General features: G+C 41.6%; 2 protein-coding genes across 21 annotated transcripts in view; one reads left to right on the top strand and one right to left on the bottom strand.

Annotated features, from left to right (window-relative positions):
- The window catches only part of si:dkey-92j12.5 (multiple PDZ domain protein), a 39482-nt gene extending 28858 nt beyond the window's left edge, over positions 1 to 10624 (bottom strand). Inside the window, exons 1-15 of one of the 7 annotated variants that reach the window (XM_044189071.1) lie at positions 9517 to 10624; positions 8580 to 8674; positions 7645 to 7811; positions 6040 to 6267; positions 5672 to 5740; positions 5368 to 5490; positions 4589 to 4672; positions 4073 to 4177; positions 3770 to 3872; positions 3484 to 3575; positions 2828 to 3041; positions 2366 to 2440; positions 1681 to 1760; positions 1282 to 1428; positions 6 to 191 (exon numbers count right to left, since the gene is read on the bottom strand). In XM_044189071.1, the coding sequence (XP_044045006.1) occupies positions 6 to 191; positions 1282 to 1428; positions 1681 to 1760; positions 2366 to 2440; positions 2828 to 3041; positions 3484 to 3575; positions 3770 to 3872; positions 4073 to 4177; positions 4589 to 4672; positions 5368 to 5490; positions 5672 to 5740; positions 6040 to 6267; positions 7645 to 7811; positions 8580 to 8592 (1686 nt within the window). In that variant the 5' untranslated portion in view covers positions 8593 to 8674; positions 9517 to 10624. The remainder of the gene's footprint in view (positions 1 to 5; positions 192 to 1281; positions 1429 to 1680; positions 1761 to 2365; positions 2441 to 2827; positions 3042 to 3483; positions 3576 to 3769; positions 3873 to 4072; positions 4178 to 4588; positions 4673 to 5367; positions 5491 to 5671; positions 5741 to 6039; positions 6268 to 7644; positions 7812 to 8579; positions 8675 to 9516) is intronic. The other 6 variants (XM_044189069.1, XM_044189070.1, XM_044189065.1 and 3 more) reach the window with 6 other exon arrangements.
- Positions 10625 to 10917: 293 nt separating this feature from the next.
- Positions 10918 to 17752, top strand: part of adgrl3.1 (adhesion G protein-coupled receptor L3.1) — a 113068-nt gene continuing 106233 nt past the window's right edge. For all 14 annotated transcript variants that reach the window (XM_044189086.1, XM_044189080.1, XM_044189077.1 and 11 more), the window contains exon 1: positions 10918 to 11430. The gene's annotated coding sequence lies outside the window, so the exon portion shown is untranslated. The remainder of the gene's footprint in view (positions 11431 to 17752) is intronic.

The following is a 17752-nucleotide window of genomic DNA, read 5'->3' as shown; positions in this document are numbered from 1 at the left end:
TTCACCTTGTCATTGAACTCTGCCAGCAGCTCTTTCAGGGTGAGACGGACATCGTCATCATCTTCCTCATCACTGTCGGGAATTGCAGGGGGTACAATGCGAGAGCACACCAGGCAAACACGCATCGGCAGCTCCTTCAGAATATTGACAACCTCCTTATGTGTCTCTCCAATGAGAGGGATCCCATTCACCTGCCAGGAATAATATATATGCAGTATTTCTAAAATAGATATTCCTATGGTCAGACGCTTTGGCAATACGTCAATACGTCTTTGTTACACTCATGCCAATAAAGCACATTGAATTGAATTGAATTGATTGGCTGAGTCATGCTTTTAGCATTTGAAAAAAATACCTGATAAAACCCAGCTGTACTGATTATCAGAGGTTAAAGATGCAATATGTTCATATTTTTTTGGACGTTGTACATTTGTCTGTAACTCTTGCAATGACTGTGTGAGTATGAGTGTTCATGACTAAATCTGCCAGACAGCCCTAAAATTTCATATTTTCAGTGATTCAGTTTTGGCTCTCAAGGAGCAATTACATCAAGGCACACAAAGAACAATTAAAGCTAAAAGCGGTAACTAAACTGGGCTCATTTAAAAACGGAACAATGGCTTTGCCTCGCTGATGTCATCTCAAGGAGATCAAAGGGTTGAGCTGCGACACAGATGTTGGCTGTGCACTCAAAGATACAAAGGACACAAGCCAGTTTGCAGTGTTTTCTGTATCGCAAGCAAAGCTACTGTACATGTCCAAGAGTTCATCAGACTGCTCATCATGATGAGTGATACATGTGGGTGCGTGAACTTGCCCAGCGGAGGGGGAGGAGGGCAAGCTCTCCCCCTACAGTACAAGCACAAATGCACAGAGGCACACATATTCACACCCACCTTCTTATGACTGTTTTTGCTGCCTCAAGGGAAAAAGATGCATACTGTACTTGAAATTGTGTCATGTTTACTAAAAAACTCTGAACTATATTGTATGGTTTAAGGTTTAAGTAAAAACTTTTAACCACTTTAAAGAACAGACTATTGTTGCTAACTGCTTGAATAAAAAGCAGGACCATGACTGAATTATGGTACTGTGAGCTAAAGATAATCCATGAGGGAGCCTTTTTATTAGTCATACACGTATATCCCACAGATGTGGCAAAATAATCAGTCCCACACAGATTATATCTTATTCCATGTTACATGACCTAATATCTTTATCAAATGACTAAAGGGTCAGTTGCAGAGCAACTGGAAAAAAGGATCAGTATCAGTTGGTTACCTCCAATATCTGGTCTCCAGTGAAGATCTTGCCGCTTTGGCCAACGGGCCCCTCAGGTAAGACGGAGCACAGGTAGTGATGTCCCGCCCGAGCCTCCAGACTGATGCCAAGACCACTTGTCTCACTGAAACGCTCCAGATGACACACCTGAAAAAGTGATGTGAAGTTGAGTGGTAGGAAACAAAGGAAGAGAAGCAAAGTTTGGTGAGTAAGAAGCGTGTGGAGGGTAAGCGTGGGCATCACACTGTGAGGTAAGTGGGTTTTTCTTCTTCAAATGGGTAATTACATGTAATGTTGTACAGGGTGAAATAAAATGATAAAGCATTTAGATACGTACAATACTAATATTTTTAGACAGTGTTTTTCTATGCATGTTATATTGTATGCTTATCTTCGTACAATAACTTCATATCGTGGTCCGACTGCATGCTGCCACCTCTTCCTCAGGTCTTCCTCTTCAGCCGGCGTCAGTTTCACACCTGTAAAATGTGCACACACACAGAGACAATCACCCTCAGGTCACATACACACACAGATATGCACACAGAGACAAACACACATCCCCATTCACATTGTTCCTAGCCCTAGATGATCCAATCAATACAGAATAGGCTATATGAAAACCCTCGGCTAGAGATAAGACAACATAATTCTCCTTATGGCAAAAGAGGATGTCAACCGCAACCACTCAGACAGGCACACACACACCCGCCCACACTACAGGCACAAATACATGTATATTCACACCCACCCACCATCTTATGATTTCTTGGCAAACTAATGTTTTCTCGTTCATCTATTACAGCCTCACAGCAATCAGGGCTTATTTGGCTGTGCTCTCTCATCAAGCCCAAAAATCCTTGTCTAAATAAAGCCATATATGCAGGCGGGGCGAGAGACAAATCATCTGGAATGAGCTGAATGAGTTGGATAAACACATGACTGCACAACACTATAAATAGACTCCCATCAAACAGCATGCTTCGCTGCCACATTGCTATTCCCTGAGCCCAATCAGTATATCAGACAAAAAGTCCCATGATCCAGTTCCAGACTGCAGTGCAGTATGGGAAGGGGAGCTTACCATTTCTGGAATCATGTCGGGGTCTTCTGTTGGCACATGCTGCTCGGCGGGAGATTTCACGTAGCGAGCAGATTCCTGGGAGACGGGGAAACACGTTTGAGCACACATGCAGGGATCCAAACACACACGCACTCAAACACACTTGCGTTAAAAAAAAGATAATGTGTACAATTTCCCAGCATACATTTGAGAGATGACAACATGCAGCAGGTATCAAAGTTCAGCCCAAACAAGCACCTAAATATATTTTAAGTCTAGTTTAAGTCAGATATCAGAAAGTTAATTTGGTCATTTGGACAGTGCAGGTAGCACCTGTGGATGATTACTTGCACAATTATTTACATACGTGTATGTTAGTGCATACTGTCAAATCACATTTTCTCCATTTGCTCAGTTACTTCAAAACCAATCCCCTTATGATACCACTGAGCCAATATGTTCCTCTCTCTCAGCACAAAGCACCTGTCTCTTGAATCTTGTTGAGGCCCACTCTGTAGGGATTGCCCTCATGGAAGCTGTGGGAGTGTCGGAGAGGCTGCAGGGGAGGAACTGGGGGCAGGATGTGACTCAGACGGACAGCCTTCCTCAGCAATCTCAGTCTGACCAGAGGACCTGTCCTCCTCAGCACCTCCATGGCACGCTGCTCGCTGCAGCCTTGCAGGCTCACCCCATCCACCTGAGGGAGGGGACAAGAGATGTGAAAGTAGGGAGCAGGGAAAAGAGCCAGGATGAAAGCACAGGTATGATGGAGACAGAAGCAAAATGTTTGTGGATGGAGTCGACAGTATGGAGGCATGGCAAGTGCAGGTAAATTAAATGGGAAAGTAAAAAGAAATCAATAGTAATCAAAAATAAAAATAGTGCAAGATGGAAAGCATAGGTAAAAACAAGATGAAGAGATGGATGGGAGTAAAAGTAAAAGTAGAAGAATTCCCCTTCATCAGCTAAAAAAAGACCCTAATTGGTGTGTATGGAACTGCTAAAAGTTGCAAACTGTGCAGATTTTGAGATGCTGAAATCGTTAAAGATTCAGTAGAGAATATATTTGAGACAACAAGGTATATGTCGTCAGAGAGCACAATAAAAATGCCATCTGTTGTGTTTGTAGTAGAACTCACAGAGAGGATGATGTCTCCAATGTGGATGCGCCCATCTTGATCGACAGTGCTGCCTTTCGTTATGCTCTTCACTATCACACCAGCACTGTAGACTGAGGAAAGCAAGATAAATTAAAGGGAAACTTAGTATTGATTGTGTAAATGTAGCTCTAAACTCAATAATCAATAATGCCTTACATTAAGGAGGTATTCATACTTTTGCTATATCCCCAGTTTGTTTCCATCAAATTAGCTTGGAAAAATTAGCTCATTTTTCACAAAGTTAACACTTGGTAGATATTATTACCTGAGTTTAGGTCACCTATGTAGCTGGAAATGGTGAATCCCAGGCCCCGACTGTTCTTAGTGAACTGCACACTGAACTCATAGTCATCATTCAGGTCATTGAGCTGGAAAGAAGCACAGACAGAATAATCCTATGCACATCTTTTGGGTTTAGAGAATACTGTATTACACATGTCACTGATTAGCCAATTATTTTACATAAAAAAGTTTGCATTTACTTTAATTATGTGCTGTTAATACACACACAAACACACACAAACACACACACACACACACACACACACACACACACACACACACAAACCTTGTCATCCAAGCTGTCCTGGCTAAGGACAGGAGAGGAAAGGTGGTTGTCCTTGGTATCCCTGGCGATGAGCAGTTTCACTTTGGTACCAGCATTTCGCAGTACCTGGGCCAGTTGGTCATTTGTGAACGGATGAAAAGTGATAGCGTGTGACAATTAATAAATAAATAACATAAAATGAAAAATCTGTTATTAAGAGACAGCTGCCCTGGAAAGACAGTAGATAAGGCCCGTTTGGGAGGGTCTCATCAACTGTGTGGGGAAACAATCCTGGATGGTTCCATAGGAAAGCCAACCCGTTATGGTGGTACAGGCACTTAACCAGACGTACATTTGCCAAACCAACCAGATCGTCTTCATCTTTTAAGTCTTCTCTCACGTAAAACTGAAAAATGCTGTTTGAAAACACTTGTTGCTTGTCCAAGTAAGTTTTCTAAAGCTGCATCTTCTATGTCTCATTTTGGTGTGCGCTTCAACTTATCAAACTTTTGTAAATTTTTACAAATGATACCTCACCTGTGCCACCTGCTCGCTGTTCATGCCCGCCAGATCTGTATCTCCGATGCGCAGGATTTGATCTCCGCTACGCAGGCGCTTATCCTAGGGAGCCCCATTACAACAAAAGCATTTAGTGTGATTTAGTTTGTTAAAATAATTTAAACATTTAAACATTCTGCAAATTCTACTAAACACACTTCACTTAAATACAACATTTCAGTATGTTGTTTGTTCTAAGATTGAATTCATTAATAAGAAAGGAATAAATTGAAATTTAGGGAAATACACCTATTTGCTACCATGTCTGTCCGTTAAAAATGAAGCCGCAGGCAGGAGACAGTTATCTTAGCTTAGATTAGCTTGCTGGAGTCTTCTTGTCAATGTGAGATTGCCAGGCAACTAGTGAAGACTCCAGGAACTGTGCCTGGCAAGACAAAGATCATCACATAACCACCTGCAAAACCACAATTTCTTGTTTCTACATTTCAAATTTTGTACGGATTAAACAAACAAGATATAAGGTGTTAATTAGTGAGCTTTAGAGGTGCTGGTAGGGGGATTTTTATTTACTGTAGGACAGAGGCAGATTAGCTTTATCCCCACGCTTCCAGTCTTTAAGCTAAGCTAAGCTAACCAACTCCTGGCTGTAGCTTTATTTTTAACTGACAGACATGACAATGGTGTCGATCTTCTCATCAAACAAAAAAGTATAAAGGCATATTCCCCAAAATGTTGAACTATTGCTTTAACTGGCTATATAAGGTTCGGCTATGCGATTGATTGGCAGGTGGATTTACCTGTCCGGCAGCGCCACCAGGAAGGATGGTCTTGACCATGACTCCTGTGCTCCGTCCCCCTATGATGCCAAAACCAAGCCCTTTCCCATCATTTATCAGCTCTATCATCTCCACATGACGCCTCTAAGATGGCAGAGGTTTGAAGAAGAGGGAGGGAGACAGATAAGAGGAGAGAGAGAGAAAATCTATTGTCATTAAACTGGTAAAAAAAAGTGTTAAATGTATTTATTCCCTTGTTTATCTACATCCACAGACACACATTTACCAGCTCTACAGTATCACCTCACATGTAAGCTTACTGTACCTCATGAGCAATAGCAGACAGGTTTCTCCCCATCGACATGGTGCGGGAGATTCGAGGGGGAGTACAGTACTAAAAAATAAATGTAATTTGTAAAACAAAAGCAAACCTGAAATGACATTGAGTTAGCTGTGTAGCCTCTTACGATCAGCTGAAACCCTCAGACGATGTAATATCCAACTGTACTTGAGTTTTATAATGTAATATTCTCAAATGTAAAATGTGACATTTGGAATGGTGATGTGTTACATTTTACAATTGAAAAGAAAAAAATTGGTTGGTTCTTGGACAGAGTGCTTTGAGAATAAATTGCTCCTTATTACTAAACTCCTCCTATATTATCTCTCATTTACAATGTATATTTTATATACCTGTGATTCAGTGTAAATGCAGTTGTCTGTGTAGATGTCTGAGAAGGACAGATCCTGCGAGCCCAGAGAAGAGATGCTGCCATCCCTGTGGACGGATCTGGCAGTGCTGGACCTTCGGTTCTCAATGGCCCATGTGTAGGAGTCACTGTGGCTCAGTGTCTTCAGGTCCAGCACCATGCCCTGGCAGGGGCCACAGTTCATGGACACAGATTTGGAAATGCCCTTTCCCTGGTAGGATTGAGAGAGCAATAAGGGGTGAATAGATAGGACACATGGAGAGATACAAGTAAAAAAGATGGATTGGGCGGGGTAGAGAGAGAATAGATGAATGAGAGAAGGATTGAGGGATGCAAGGGAAGGGAGAAAAAAAGATTGGGAGGGAAATGGATGAGGGAGATAAAGAGATGGGGAAAGGGACTGATAGAGAGGTGGAGACATTAATTGAAGAGAGGAATAGGATGAGGGCCAGAGAGTGATGGAGGGAAATAGAAAGGATAAAGAAATTGAGAAAGGAGGACATTGTGAGACAATGAAGAAAGATGTGGGAGGGAGAACAGGGAACGAGGGTAAGTGTGTGTTAGCCAAAAGAAAAAAGGTACGGAAAGATAGTTTTAAAATGGAGCAGAGGGGGAAAAGATAGGAGAGCAGGAACACAAGGATCTGAGATAAACGCTTCTGTTCAATACCACATAATCGTAAAACTGGTCCCTTTTGTCTTTTACGTTTTCTGTTTCAAACTTTAACAGGGAGTTTCAGAAGATGCTTATTTCTGATCTGTATGCTATTCCTTTCTAACAACTTCTGACAACTATTGAAATAGCAGTAGTAGAATAAAAGACAGAGCGCTATCAAAATATTAATAAGCAACCTCACACTCCTTGGATTTGTACTTAATGCTATATATAAGAACCCGTGAATTTTATAAGAAACAAGAACTTGAACTAGCAAAAACTGTGTCAATGTCTTTCCTGATAAAAATCCAGAAACCTTTGACATAATCCAGTGCCATGTTTCCTGGAATGCAGAGATGCTAAATGGCTACAGGCTCACACCACACAAAGCTAATGTAATAATGCTTGTGTGTGTGTGTGTGTGTTTAGATCTGTGGTGCTTATAGGGTTAGCCTATTATAGTACACCACAACAGACACTTACAAAGCCAGGATGATTACAGCTGAGAAATCAGTTGAATACCTTGATGGTGTCATAAATGTCAAACAACAACATGTGTACACTTATGTCGTACATGTGTGTGGGCTATGATAAAGCAGATGTGTGTGAATAGACATTGCTTGGTGACATATATCAGCCACCACCAGGACCACATCCCACATACACACACACACACACACACACATCAGCTCAAAACTTATAACAATGTTACAGATGACTTCTGCAAACTCCTCAACATGATATATAGCCCCCCCCCCGACACACACACACACACACACCCACCCCCTCTTTCTCAGGGCTTTGGTGGTAAGCTTAGGTAAGCTGATTACTCATCCAGTTTGGTTCCTGCATTCAGTATTTTTGGAATGATTCCGTCTCCTTCCCCACCATTCAACATACACCAAACACCCACGCACACATGCTCCTGCTGTACCTTCGCCGGGGTCTTCCGCTGAGCTTGCTGTAAGCTGAGTATATGATGGAACAGGGGGCTCTGCAGGACAGTCTTTAGCAGGGAGAGTTTCTCCTGTGTGGGGGCCTCTCCTCTCTCCTTCAGTTTGGCTTGCAGTCTCTCCACAGCCAACAAGGCACGCTGAGTATCTGCAGAGAAATTGTATATCATTTGTGTCATTCAGAGACAGGATTTCTCCCGTTTGGCTTTGCGTTAGTTTCCACATGTTGCAGCAGCTGCTGTGTGACCCTGACCAAAACCCAGACATTTGACAATGAGCTATGGAATATCAATACCTAATAGAGACCGGTGGGAAAATAAAAGGGGTTTTCTCAAGTCATGCAAAATGATCTTGTTAAGATACAACATCTGTCTTTGAATGACTCTTCCAAATCCTCTGTCAGCACTGATCCACAATGTGATAAGTGTTAAAAACAATTGTGTTCTGAAGGTTTGAGTGGACATGAACTGTGTTTGTCTGAAAAAATATATACCATGGCTGCTAGAGTGTGAGCTCTTTCAATTTCAAAAAAAAAAACTACATAAAAAAACCTAATCATAAAACATCAAGATAGTACTAAAGGAGGATGTGGAACTGAAATGTTTTAGTCAGGTCAAAATGCCCTTGTTGATTTAATGGAGCAGCAGCTAATGAGCACACGCCACAATTGCAGTAATTGTATGTGGCAGAAGGTTAAGACCCTGTAAACTCTTCACCACAAAGTTTTGACCACCAACCAGACTGTGAGTCCTGTGCCACCTGGACATGTAACTATTCCCTCCTGTCTGGCTGTAGCAGCCATGTCTGACACCTTAATTGTAAGCCTCTGATGATATCAGTAGTGGGGGGAGTCTTAGTGAGGATGCCAGAACATGGCTACAGCGCTCTACATCTGCAGGTCACTGAATACACTTACCCCTGATCTCCATCTTAGCCTGACAGATTTTTCAGATGATTTACTTCTTTGTGACTTTCCGTCTCAATTAAATGTCATTCTTCTCTGTTTGGCACCTGCAACATGAATGACAACAAAATACAAAAGTTTTCTGCTTTAACATGACCTTGTACAGATTAATTATTAACATTTTTTTGACAGTGTATTTGTGGAAGTTGACAGTATATATATTTGTGGATTAAAAGTGCCATGTGAGGAGGTTTCTCTTTGAAGATAGCTCCACTCATGATACATTTTTACAATCATGACAGAAACACTTTTATTAGTCTCCTCCTGCTCATGTGCAAAGGAACAATTAGTGAAGGAATATCTATTATAAATCTGTTCTGTAGCATTCATTTTACCTCTACATCCTCTCCTCCAAGGCCTGTGTTGTTTGCAAGCGCCTTGCTTGTGCACTAATGCTCTTTAGCAGGATTTAAATCTTCAAAAGGCTTTATCAGCCAGTGATGATAATTAACAGCGACACATGGCTTCCCGACCATTCTGATTGAGGGGAAGCCTGTATAGCATCAACGCATGATACCAATGACATGATTTGATTTGCAAAACGATGGGCTGGAAATGACAACGTCTCATCTGAAATCTAATTTTTGGGCCATTGATAGGCGCGCGGGGTATCGCAGTACTTAAATGCCCTTCACTAATGGAATCTATATCTTATACTTGTTGATATTAAAGCGATACTGACTACTTCAGAATGAAAAAAAATCATTACAGATAAATTATTTTCATTAATTAGGCGCAGGCCAATTAGCTGCTAATTTGATATATAATCTACAAGCCACTCTATTAATTTATTTAAAAATGACCTGGACACATTAGACCTATTACTGTGACGAACAGACGGACATCGTGGACAGTTCTGAATCGCTTGTTGCAAAAAGCCTCATCTCACCTCCATTGCAGCTCCGGTGGGCTATCAACAGGTCCCCACTGAGCTCCAAGCACAGCACATCCACCACCTCCACCGGTCCGCAGGGTAAATTTACCAGTACCGAATACCAAGAATGACACTTTCCTGATGGGACAAGTCATAACAGCTTATTGAGAGACGGCAAGATATCAAGAAGCAAGCTGTGCGCTTTATTTTCCAGCATTGTGTCCGCGGCTTGTGAGCGCTCCGTGCAGTGCGCATGTCACCCTCTGATCTTGAGGCACAGAGGGCTCATCCCTGATGAAAAAGAAATAGCCAGTAATCCTGTAATGCATTTCAGTGGGACACTGCAAATAATGCTTATGCATTATGGTGACAGCCAAATAAACTCCAAACTCAGCCTACACAGTCCCTGTACTTATACCCCCTTTTGAGAAAATTGTTGTAAAACAAGAGAAAATTAAAGAAAGTGACTGATATCATGAGAATAAGTTATTAAATATATAATATATAGATATTAAGACTGAAGTCAAAATCTCGTAGGACATAGGCTATTACCTGGAGCTAGAAAATAGGTTGCCATGGAAGGATAGTGGCCTACAAACTTTTATTATTATTATTATTAGGCATATGTATGCATATGGCCTGGGATGAAATTAAATAAACATTTTCAATTAAGAGGCTAATTTTCATGTTTAGACCTTATTTTGATTGGATTTTTTTCCTAATAACATTTCCAGCTCATTGCTGCTATGAATTTGTCATTTTCTCGATGCTAACTTTGCCCATAGACCCCTACATCCGCTGTAGGCTGAATTGTTATACACCGTCCACATTTAATTTCTGTCTTTCTAAATCCCAAACTGGGGTCCAGGGACCATAACGAGCCATTTAATGGGTTCGCGAGTAGCCTAAATGAGAACTGAGATTTCACTTTTATTCCTCTTTATTTAGCTGAGAAAGTGAAATGAATGGAACTGTACATAGGCTATTGCAGTTGTCACCCAAAAGCACAAGTATGCAATCATACACCAAGTCATGTCTAACAACAAAAAAACCCTCTCATTTGGGGCGTTGAGTCAAAATCATATCCAGTGGGGGTCTAATGTGCAAACCGTCCTTGCTGTGAAAAGTTTGGGAGCCCCTGTGTTTTTACACGGCAGGTGGAGCCCTAGGTCCAGATATTTAGGAGCCAGATCCAGTTCCATGTTTTCCACCAGACACCCCACTTCATCTCTCCCTCTTTCTCTCTCTACATCCCCCAGGCAGGAATCATCACCCCCCTACCCAGCCGCCCACCCTCGGCTCCCCGCCCGCCTGCAACGCAACGCTCCTTTCGCCGGGCTGCGCTCGATCAACCGAGCATCCACCGCGCCTCCAAATTGGTTTGTCATTTCTGACCCCTCTCTCTCTCTCTCTGTGTTGACCACGGTCCTCTGCTCCGCTGCGCTCTGCGTCTGTGGACTTCAGCAGAAGTCAGTAAGAACATAAAGGCAGCCGAGAAAGATAAAGAGAGAGAGAAAGGGAGGGAGGGAGGAAGGGATACAGACAGACGGATAGAGAGAGAAATACGCCTCTGTCCTCCAGCACTTCACTGGACTTAGAGCATTTGGACGGACGCGATACCTCCTCCTGTTTGAGCGCTGATCGGGATACTAAGCACGCAGCCACTGGTTTATTACACCCTCAGCTTTATCTCCATCACCTCTTTCGGTGAGATTGGCCCACGTCGTGTTTTTTGCGGCAGCAAGAATTAACAACAGACCCGGAGTCGAGGCGCCAATCAGTGAAATTATTTATCGACTGGGAAGATATATTTCTACCCAAGATCTACGTTCTGGGGACTGTATGAAAGAGCGCAGAAAAGGTTATTCCTGACTCCTCTGTGCGCTGGATGTGTACATATGCACCTATATCGCTACGAGTGGTGATACGGTAAGGATCCGCTCTTTATTCCGTCACAAATGATGCAGAATTTTTGCAGACATCGCCAGTGACACCGTCGGTAAACCTCTTGGCTAAATGTCAACCCGTGTCTGTCACTGACCTGCTCTGAAAAGCTATATGGCAGCGCTGACTTTGGTTCTCACGGATGCCCATGGGAATGTGGCCTGCGATTATTGTAATTAAAGGGCGCGGAAACTGGCCCTAATAGACGAGGGGGTAAAATGTAAGGTTCCCGTATTTGCACAGATGATGGTCCAGCGACTTGTGGCTGGATGGGCGTCGCTCGCATGTGAGATGTCGCTAAGGCGAAGCGATAAGAAATGATACCTATTACCTCTCCGGCAAATAATCAATGCAAACACATTATCCCATGACGGCTTCTCCAAGGTGTACACATAATTATTATTCTGTAACCGCATGTATCTGCCTCACTGCAGGGCGCAATGACAGATCTCATGCTTTGGCATGATGGATGACAAATAGACTAAGTATTCACCTCCTCAGTTTTTTGTTTTTTTTGGTCTAATTGTATGTGTCTGTCATTTGAGTAGGCTATATTGGAATGCAGTTTGCTTATTTGGGGGTGTGCTGGTTTGTCAGCCGCAGTCTAAAATCCAGAGTAAATCCAACTACTCTGTAAGAAAAGGAGTATCCAGTAGGCCAGTGCACCCCAGGATACGTCAATCATGCGGATTCATGAGTGAAAGATATGGCTCTTATTTACAGAAGGGGCTTCCGGGGTTGCAGATGACCTTGATGTTCTACTGAAAACTACTGAAGGTTGCACAATTCTTCGATCTTGACCTAAACTGGAAAGAGCACCCTGCTTCAGATTTGTGTGACTATAGATGTACAGTGTACTCTTTGTAATCAGCATATTTAAAAAAAAAAAAAAAATAAAATAAAACAAGCAAATAACCACACAGCCTAATCCTTTTGTGCCTCCATGCTGATGATGAACTATATGGTTAATCATAAGTGGCCTGCCTCACAAATGAATGCAGTTATCTGGCAATCAAATTGCCCCTCAATATTCATTTGGTGTCTGTGTCTGCTTGGGTGGCTGTGGACTGGCCGTTTTGAATCACTACTCTCAACATGCAAATAGCCATCAGCAAATATATTATGTGCGAACTCTGTGTAGACCTCTGTGTTCAGTGTGATATGGAGGGTGGATGTAGGCTCTATAGGAGTAGTTGACAATATGTTGACACATCTGTCAATGCTGCAACTAGGAAAAGTGTCTCCAAGGAATCCACTGAGCAGGTGGGAAAATGGTCAGTGTAGACAGTTATCTCTTTGTCTGTGTTGGAGAAATTTTACATGGATTTGCTTGGCTGCCATTTTGGCAGCATCTGTTAAAGCACAGGCCTGTCTCCAAGGCGATTATTATGTTTGTGGATGAGATGAATATCACTAAATCATCTGTCATCAGTGCATCTGTTTGTGTCTAAGTGATCATACAGTTCCTTGGTTGCATTTCTGTGCCGAGTTGATTATTTGTTTTAAATGTTTGAGAAAGAAAGACAAATCTTGTATTTTGCCAATCAAATCCTGAAGTTGTTGGTTGTAGGTGTAGATAAGTTGTTAATCTGTTTTTAGCAGTGGAGAAGATTGTAGCCTCAATAGTAGTAGTGTTACAGTGGATGTTTTTGGTTTATGTTTCTAACAGGCTCGGGCAGCCTCTCCAGAGAGCCAATAGGATGTTAGTCAGACGTCACACCATGGATGCAAGGTGTGTCAAAGAGCATCTTGGGTCACGTTAAGTAATGACACCCACACAGCACTGATGTTGTTGAAGCACCTGAAGCTGTATAAAGTGCAACAGCAGCAATCAAGCATTTTGCTGACAGTAGGTCTGTCTGTCCTCCTTTAATTAGGTCACTGATTCATTTCACTTGTTATGATGCACAAGAAAAAACAAAGCTCCATGTGGGGGAAAACAGGGTGCAAATTATGATGGTTGTGCTAATTCGGATTGTTCTGCTTGATTGACCGAGGGTTGACTTTCTTTGTTTAGAGCTGTTAATGTAACACAATATTTGGTTTAGATTTGGATGGCTCCAAAAACAGTATCTACCCCTGCAATGAAAGCAGCCTGTGATTTAAATAAGGAATTGTATGTTAGACATCGTGTGTGCACATCGAAACCTCGAGATAATGAAAATAAACTTTGGCATACAACATGATCCATTGGAGACAGACAATAACATACACATATACACACTTGAAGATTAAGACAAGCAGGCATATAATCAGTGTTGTAACAAGTGTAACTGCTTGTTACTGAAGTCTCTATTTCCATCGTCAAGGGTTATTAGAGAGTCTAACTTCAACACTTGTGCAATTAATTCTGTTTAGTGGGCACATAGAACCTAAGGGCTGATTCCCCCAGAACCATTTTTAACAAGCGTTTCCTAAAGAATTTGCAGTTCCTGGGATCCAGTCCTCTATTTAGTTAATTTATGCATAGTAAGGTAAAGGTTTGTGTCAGAGAACCTTGTAGATAAACAGAAGGTGCTGTTTATTGTGCTCACAGGAGACAACTAACCTTCCCGCATAAATAAATTGTCACTCTTGTGGCTTAAGCTGCGAGGAAAACCAAAACAAATCTTAATGCTGCAATAATAATATTAAGTTTCAATGAAAGCAGAGCTGTTGAATTTCACTGCACTAATGCGATGATGATTCACATTCCTAGTCTCAACCCCACTTTGTGTGCTGAGTTTAACCTAATTCAAAAGCCTTTTCCTGTGCTAGACGACATCTCTCTCCCGTATTGAAATAATGAGGCCAGATCTTTGCCTGTCTTCCTCATCCACCTAAAGCACTCGGTCATGTGTTAACACATCCTTCCTCCTACCCTTTCCTTCCCTCAAAGAATAACCCTGGCTCTCTGCGTTTTCCACCATCAACTGGAGCTATCAGTTCAGTTCACCTCTCTTAATGTGTGAAACTTGCCTCCGATATCATTCAACCCTTTTAGAGGTTCAGCCCATGCGAGAGGACTATGCAGTTACTTTGCTACCTGATTAGATATATGCTTAGGAAAGGGGAAAACCAGTAGTAGATCTGGCTGTCAGATCACAGGGTATTCACTGACTCATTGCTCCTATGGCCTCGACTAGAATAGCCCTCCAGTGATAGATGTCTTACTCTGCCTAAATATGGAACTGTTGGAAGGTTTTCTGCTCGAACCACCACAGCTTATTATCTGTCTTTATTTTGGGGCCGATTGGAAGAAATGTACACTGTTGGCCTGACTGCTCATGCCGTCTGTTAACTGGGCTGTTTGTGTGTATCTCTGAAAGTGATACATGTTGTAATCCTGCTCAGTGATTATTGCATTGTTTAGCAGTATGCTGTAATCATACTATTAAACAACATAAGCTGTGATGCTAAATCAGCAGTGGTTCTGAATCAATGGTTCTAAAGCGTAGGTCAAAAAAGAAAGATTGTCGAGAGATGGTTCGCTGTAACCCACTGGCATGGGATCAAATCTAGTGATTAGAGCTGATACACATAGTTGATTAATCAATTAGTGCAGTATTTAAATAAAGTAATTCTCTAAAATGCCAAACATTTCCCAGTCTCAGCTTCTAAATTCTGAAAGTTTGCTACTTTTCTTTGCTTATGTGATAGTAAAATGTATATGTTTGCATTTTGGAGTGTTGGTTGGATAAAACAAGCCCTTTGAAGATGTCACCTTGGGCTTTAGGAAACTGTGATGGTCATTTTTCACCATTTTCTGATAATAATAATAATAATAATAATAATAATAATAATAATAATAATAATATTTTTTCTTATGAAGCACTCCTGAGAAAACAGCTACAAAGCAAAGCTGTTGAACAAGGTGAAAAGTCCTCGAACCTCCTCAAAGGTTTGATTGTGTCTTGTTTTTAATCAGTTTTGTAATTATTTAATTAAACAAGCCTAAGGACCTTTCGTTGGGATCCAGCTCACAAAGGATCAAAATTACTGAGAAATCAATCAGTGTAAATGAACTGAAATCACCCCACAGCCATTTATTAGGACATTAAAATTGTGGTAATGTGATGATGCCTTTGACTATTCCCTACTTTGTATTTCTTGCTACCTTCCTACCATAAAAATCCTAAAGAGAACAAATATTATGAATTGTCCACTGTAACACTAAACACACGCTGATGGCTTGTACTTTACCATCTCATTGACTTTCCTTTGGAGTGATCAGTCTGAGAGGCAGGTAAAATCTCACAATAAGGTTTTTTAACAGACAGACTTTTATTTGTTTTGCTTTGACCAGTTGACCAGTCTCAGCCTTTAATTTTCTTCTTAGGCAGCCCAGAATTTATTTCATGTCCAGCTTTATGTCGTTGACTTTTATTTCTTGTGGCTTTATTGGTTACAAAACACCCTGTAATACTGTTTTGAAGAGGTCAATATAACGTGAAGATGAAGGTTATTATTGTGCCATTCTGAAGTGGAGTGAGGAGGCTGTAAAAAGGTACATTTATGTCAATTTTTAATACAATTATTCTAGGTAACAATCTGAGAAAGATGGCTGGATGTACCACTATTGATTTTTCAATTCATCTTAACCTGTCTATCTAGTTTTGACTTAAACCATGCTGTGCACAGTTTACAGTAACCTTGTAAGTATTGCAACTCAAAGTCTGAGTTGTGAAATAGAATAACGCTTGTGTTTATGTCTATAGGCTTTTATTCTGCAAATGGCATTTACTATCAGTGCTCGATTTGTCTCTGAACTACATGTTTAAGCAGCTGCTTTCTGTGTTAGCTAGTGTATCCACAGCCCATTGTTCTTCCAAAACCTCTCACTCACTCAGTAGTTGTTATCCCTCTTTCACAAAGAAAAGACACTTGTTCTTCCAGTCAACACATCTCCTGTCCACACTTCTCCTCTGTGCCCTTCACCTCCATGCGCCCCATTCAAAGCTGTCACCACTCAATAGAAACGCACACACACACACACACACACACACACACACACACACACACACACACACACACACACACACACACACACGCGCATTTCTTCCCACAGATACTCTAAACACACATCAATGCAGTACACATCAATTATCACCACTCTCTCTCACACACAAACACACGTTCGCACACATGTACACTACATGCTCACACACCCACATAGACATTGCCTGCAGCTGGATATTTAGTGACACACACAGTGCCATTAGGGAGCTGAATGGAGAATCAGTGTACAAGGCCAGAGTGATTGTAAGAAGCTCACTCAAAGGTCTGCCGATTATTTTGGTCTCCGCAGGAAATCATTTACAATAGCACTCACCCCTCCTCTCCTCTTCCCAGTTCAGTCCATTTTAACAGTGTGTTTCTGTGTATGTGTGTGCTGCACATAAGTAAGTCTCAAATCAGTCAGTCACCACAGCATTGATGGGGAAATTCTTTGCTGTGTTGTTTGTGCAGTTGACTATGAGGAGGCCTCGCTTGTTTAGAGAATGGGGTACTTGGAAATGAGTCATACACAATGTGATGCAGCACAGCGGAGCAGATTTGAATTATGGGGCAATGAACAATGAGGTCATCACAGGGCTGGGGGCATAAATCTCCCAGTGCCGTGGTATAACACAGCATTTCTTATCAATGGAGGAAACTACAGCAGGATTTGAAAATGCAGTATTGTTTAGGAGACTGATTCAATGTTGCCAATAAAGGACTGGGTTGGTTGACTTCAGTGACTGAGGGGCTGAGACAATGGAAGGGGAATTCAGGTTTGATTCCCGTGGCATTGTTTTTTTGAGTACCGTTTACTTAGCTAACAGCTACATTTTGTCACTCATTTTGATTGATCACTTTAAAATATGCCAGCTTCTTTGCAGAGTGTTAAATTGTTGCAATGTTTCCTTTCCCCAAGTGTTTCAAGTGTTTGCATGCCTCTTAAATCCACCACACTGCATCCAGTGATATTTTCCATATCTTTTCCTTCTTCAGCAGATTGTCCACAATCAGCGTCTGCTGTAATACCATCATCCCCAGGCCCCTCTTAAATTTCCTGCTTACTGGGCTTTTACTTTAACTGCATTACATACAGTACATCTTCCACTCCCTGTTCATCTGGTTCCTTTCAACATAGGCTGAAAGATCTAACTCGAAGCACTTTGATGCAACGGGTCGTTTGATGGCAAAATGGAAAAATAATATTGTCATTTATTGTGCCTATTCAGTGGCACAGCTGTGATCTTGACTGATATTGAATAGCATTTTCATTCCAAGTCTTTGAGAGTGAGAATATGTGCCAGGGAGTATTGATCTGAAGCTTAGTTGA

This window comes from Siniperca chuatsi, linkage group LG3 (genome assembly GCF_020085105.1).
Source record: "Siniperca chuatsi isolate FFG_IHB_CAS linkage group LG3, ASM2008510v1, whole genome shotgun sequence".
Lineage (NCBI taxonomy): Eukaryota > Metazoa > Chordata > Actinopteri > Centrarchiformes > Sinipercidae > Siniperca > Siniperca chuatsi.
This window is presented reverse-complemented; position numbering and strand designations above follow the sequence as displayed.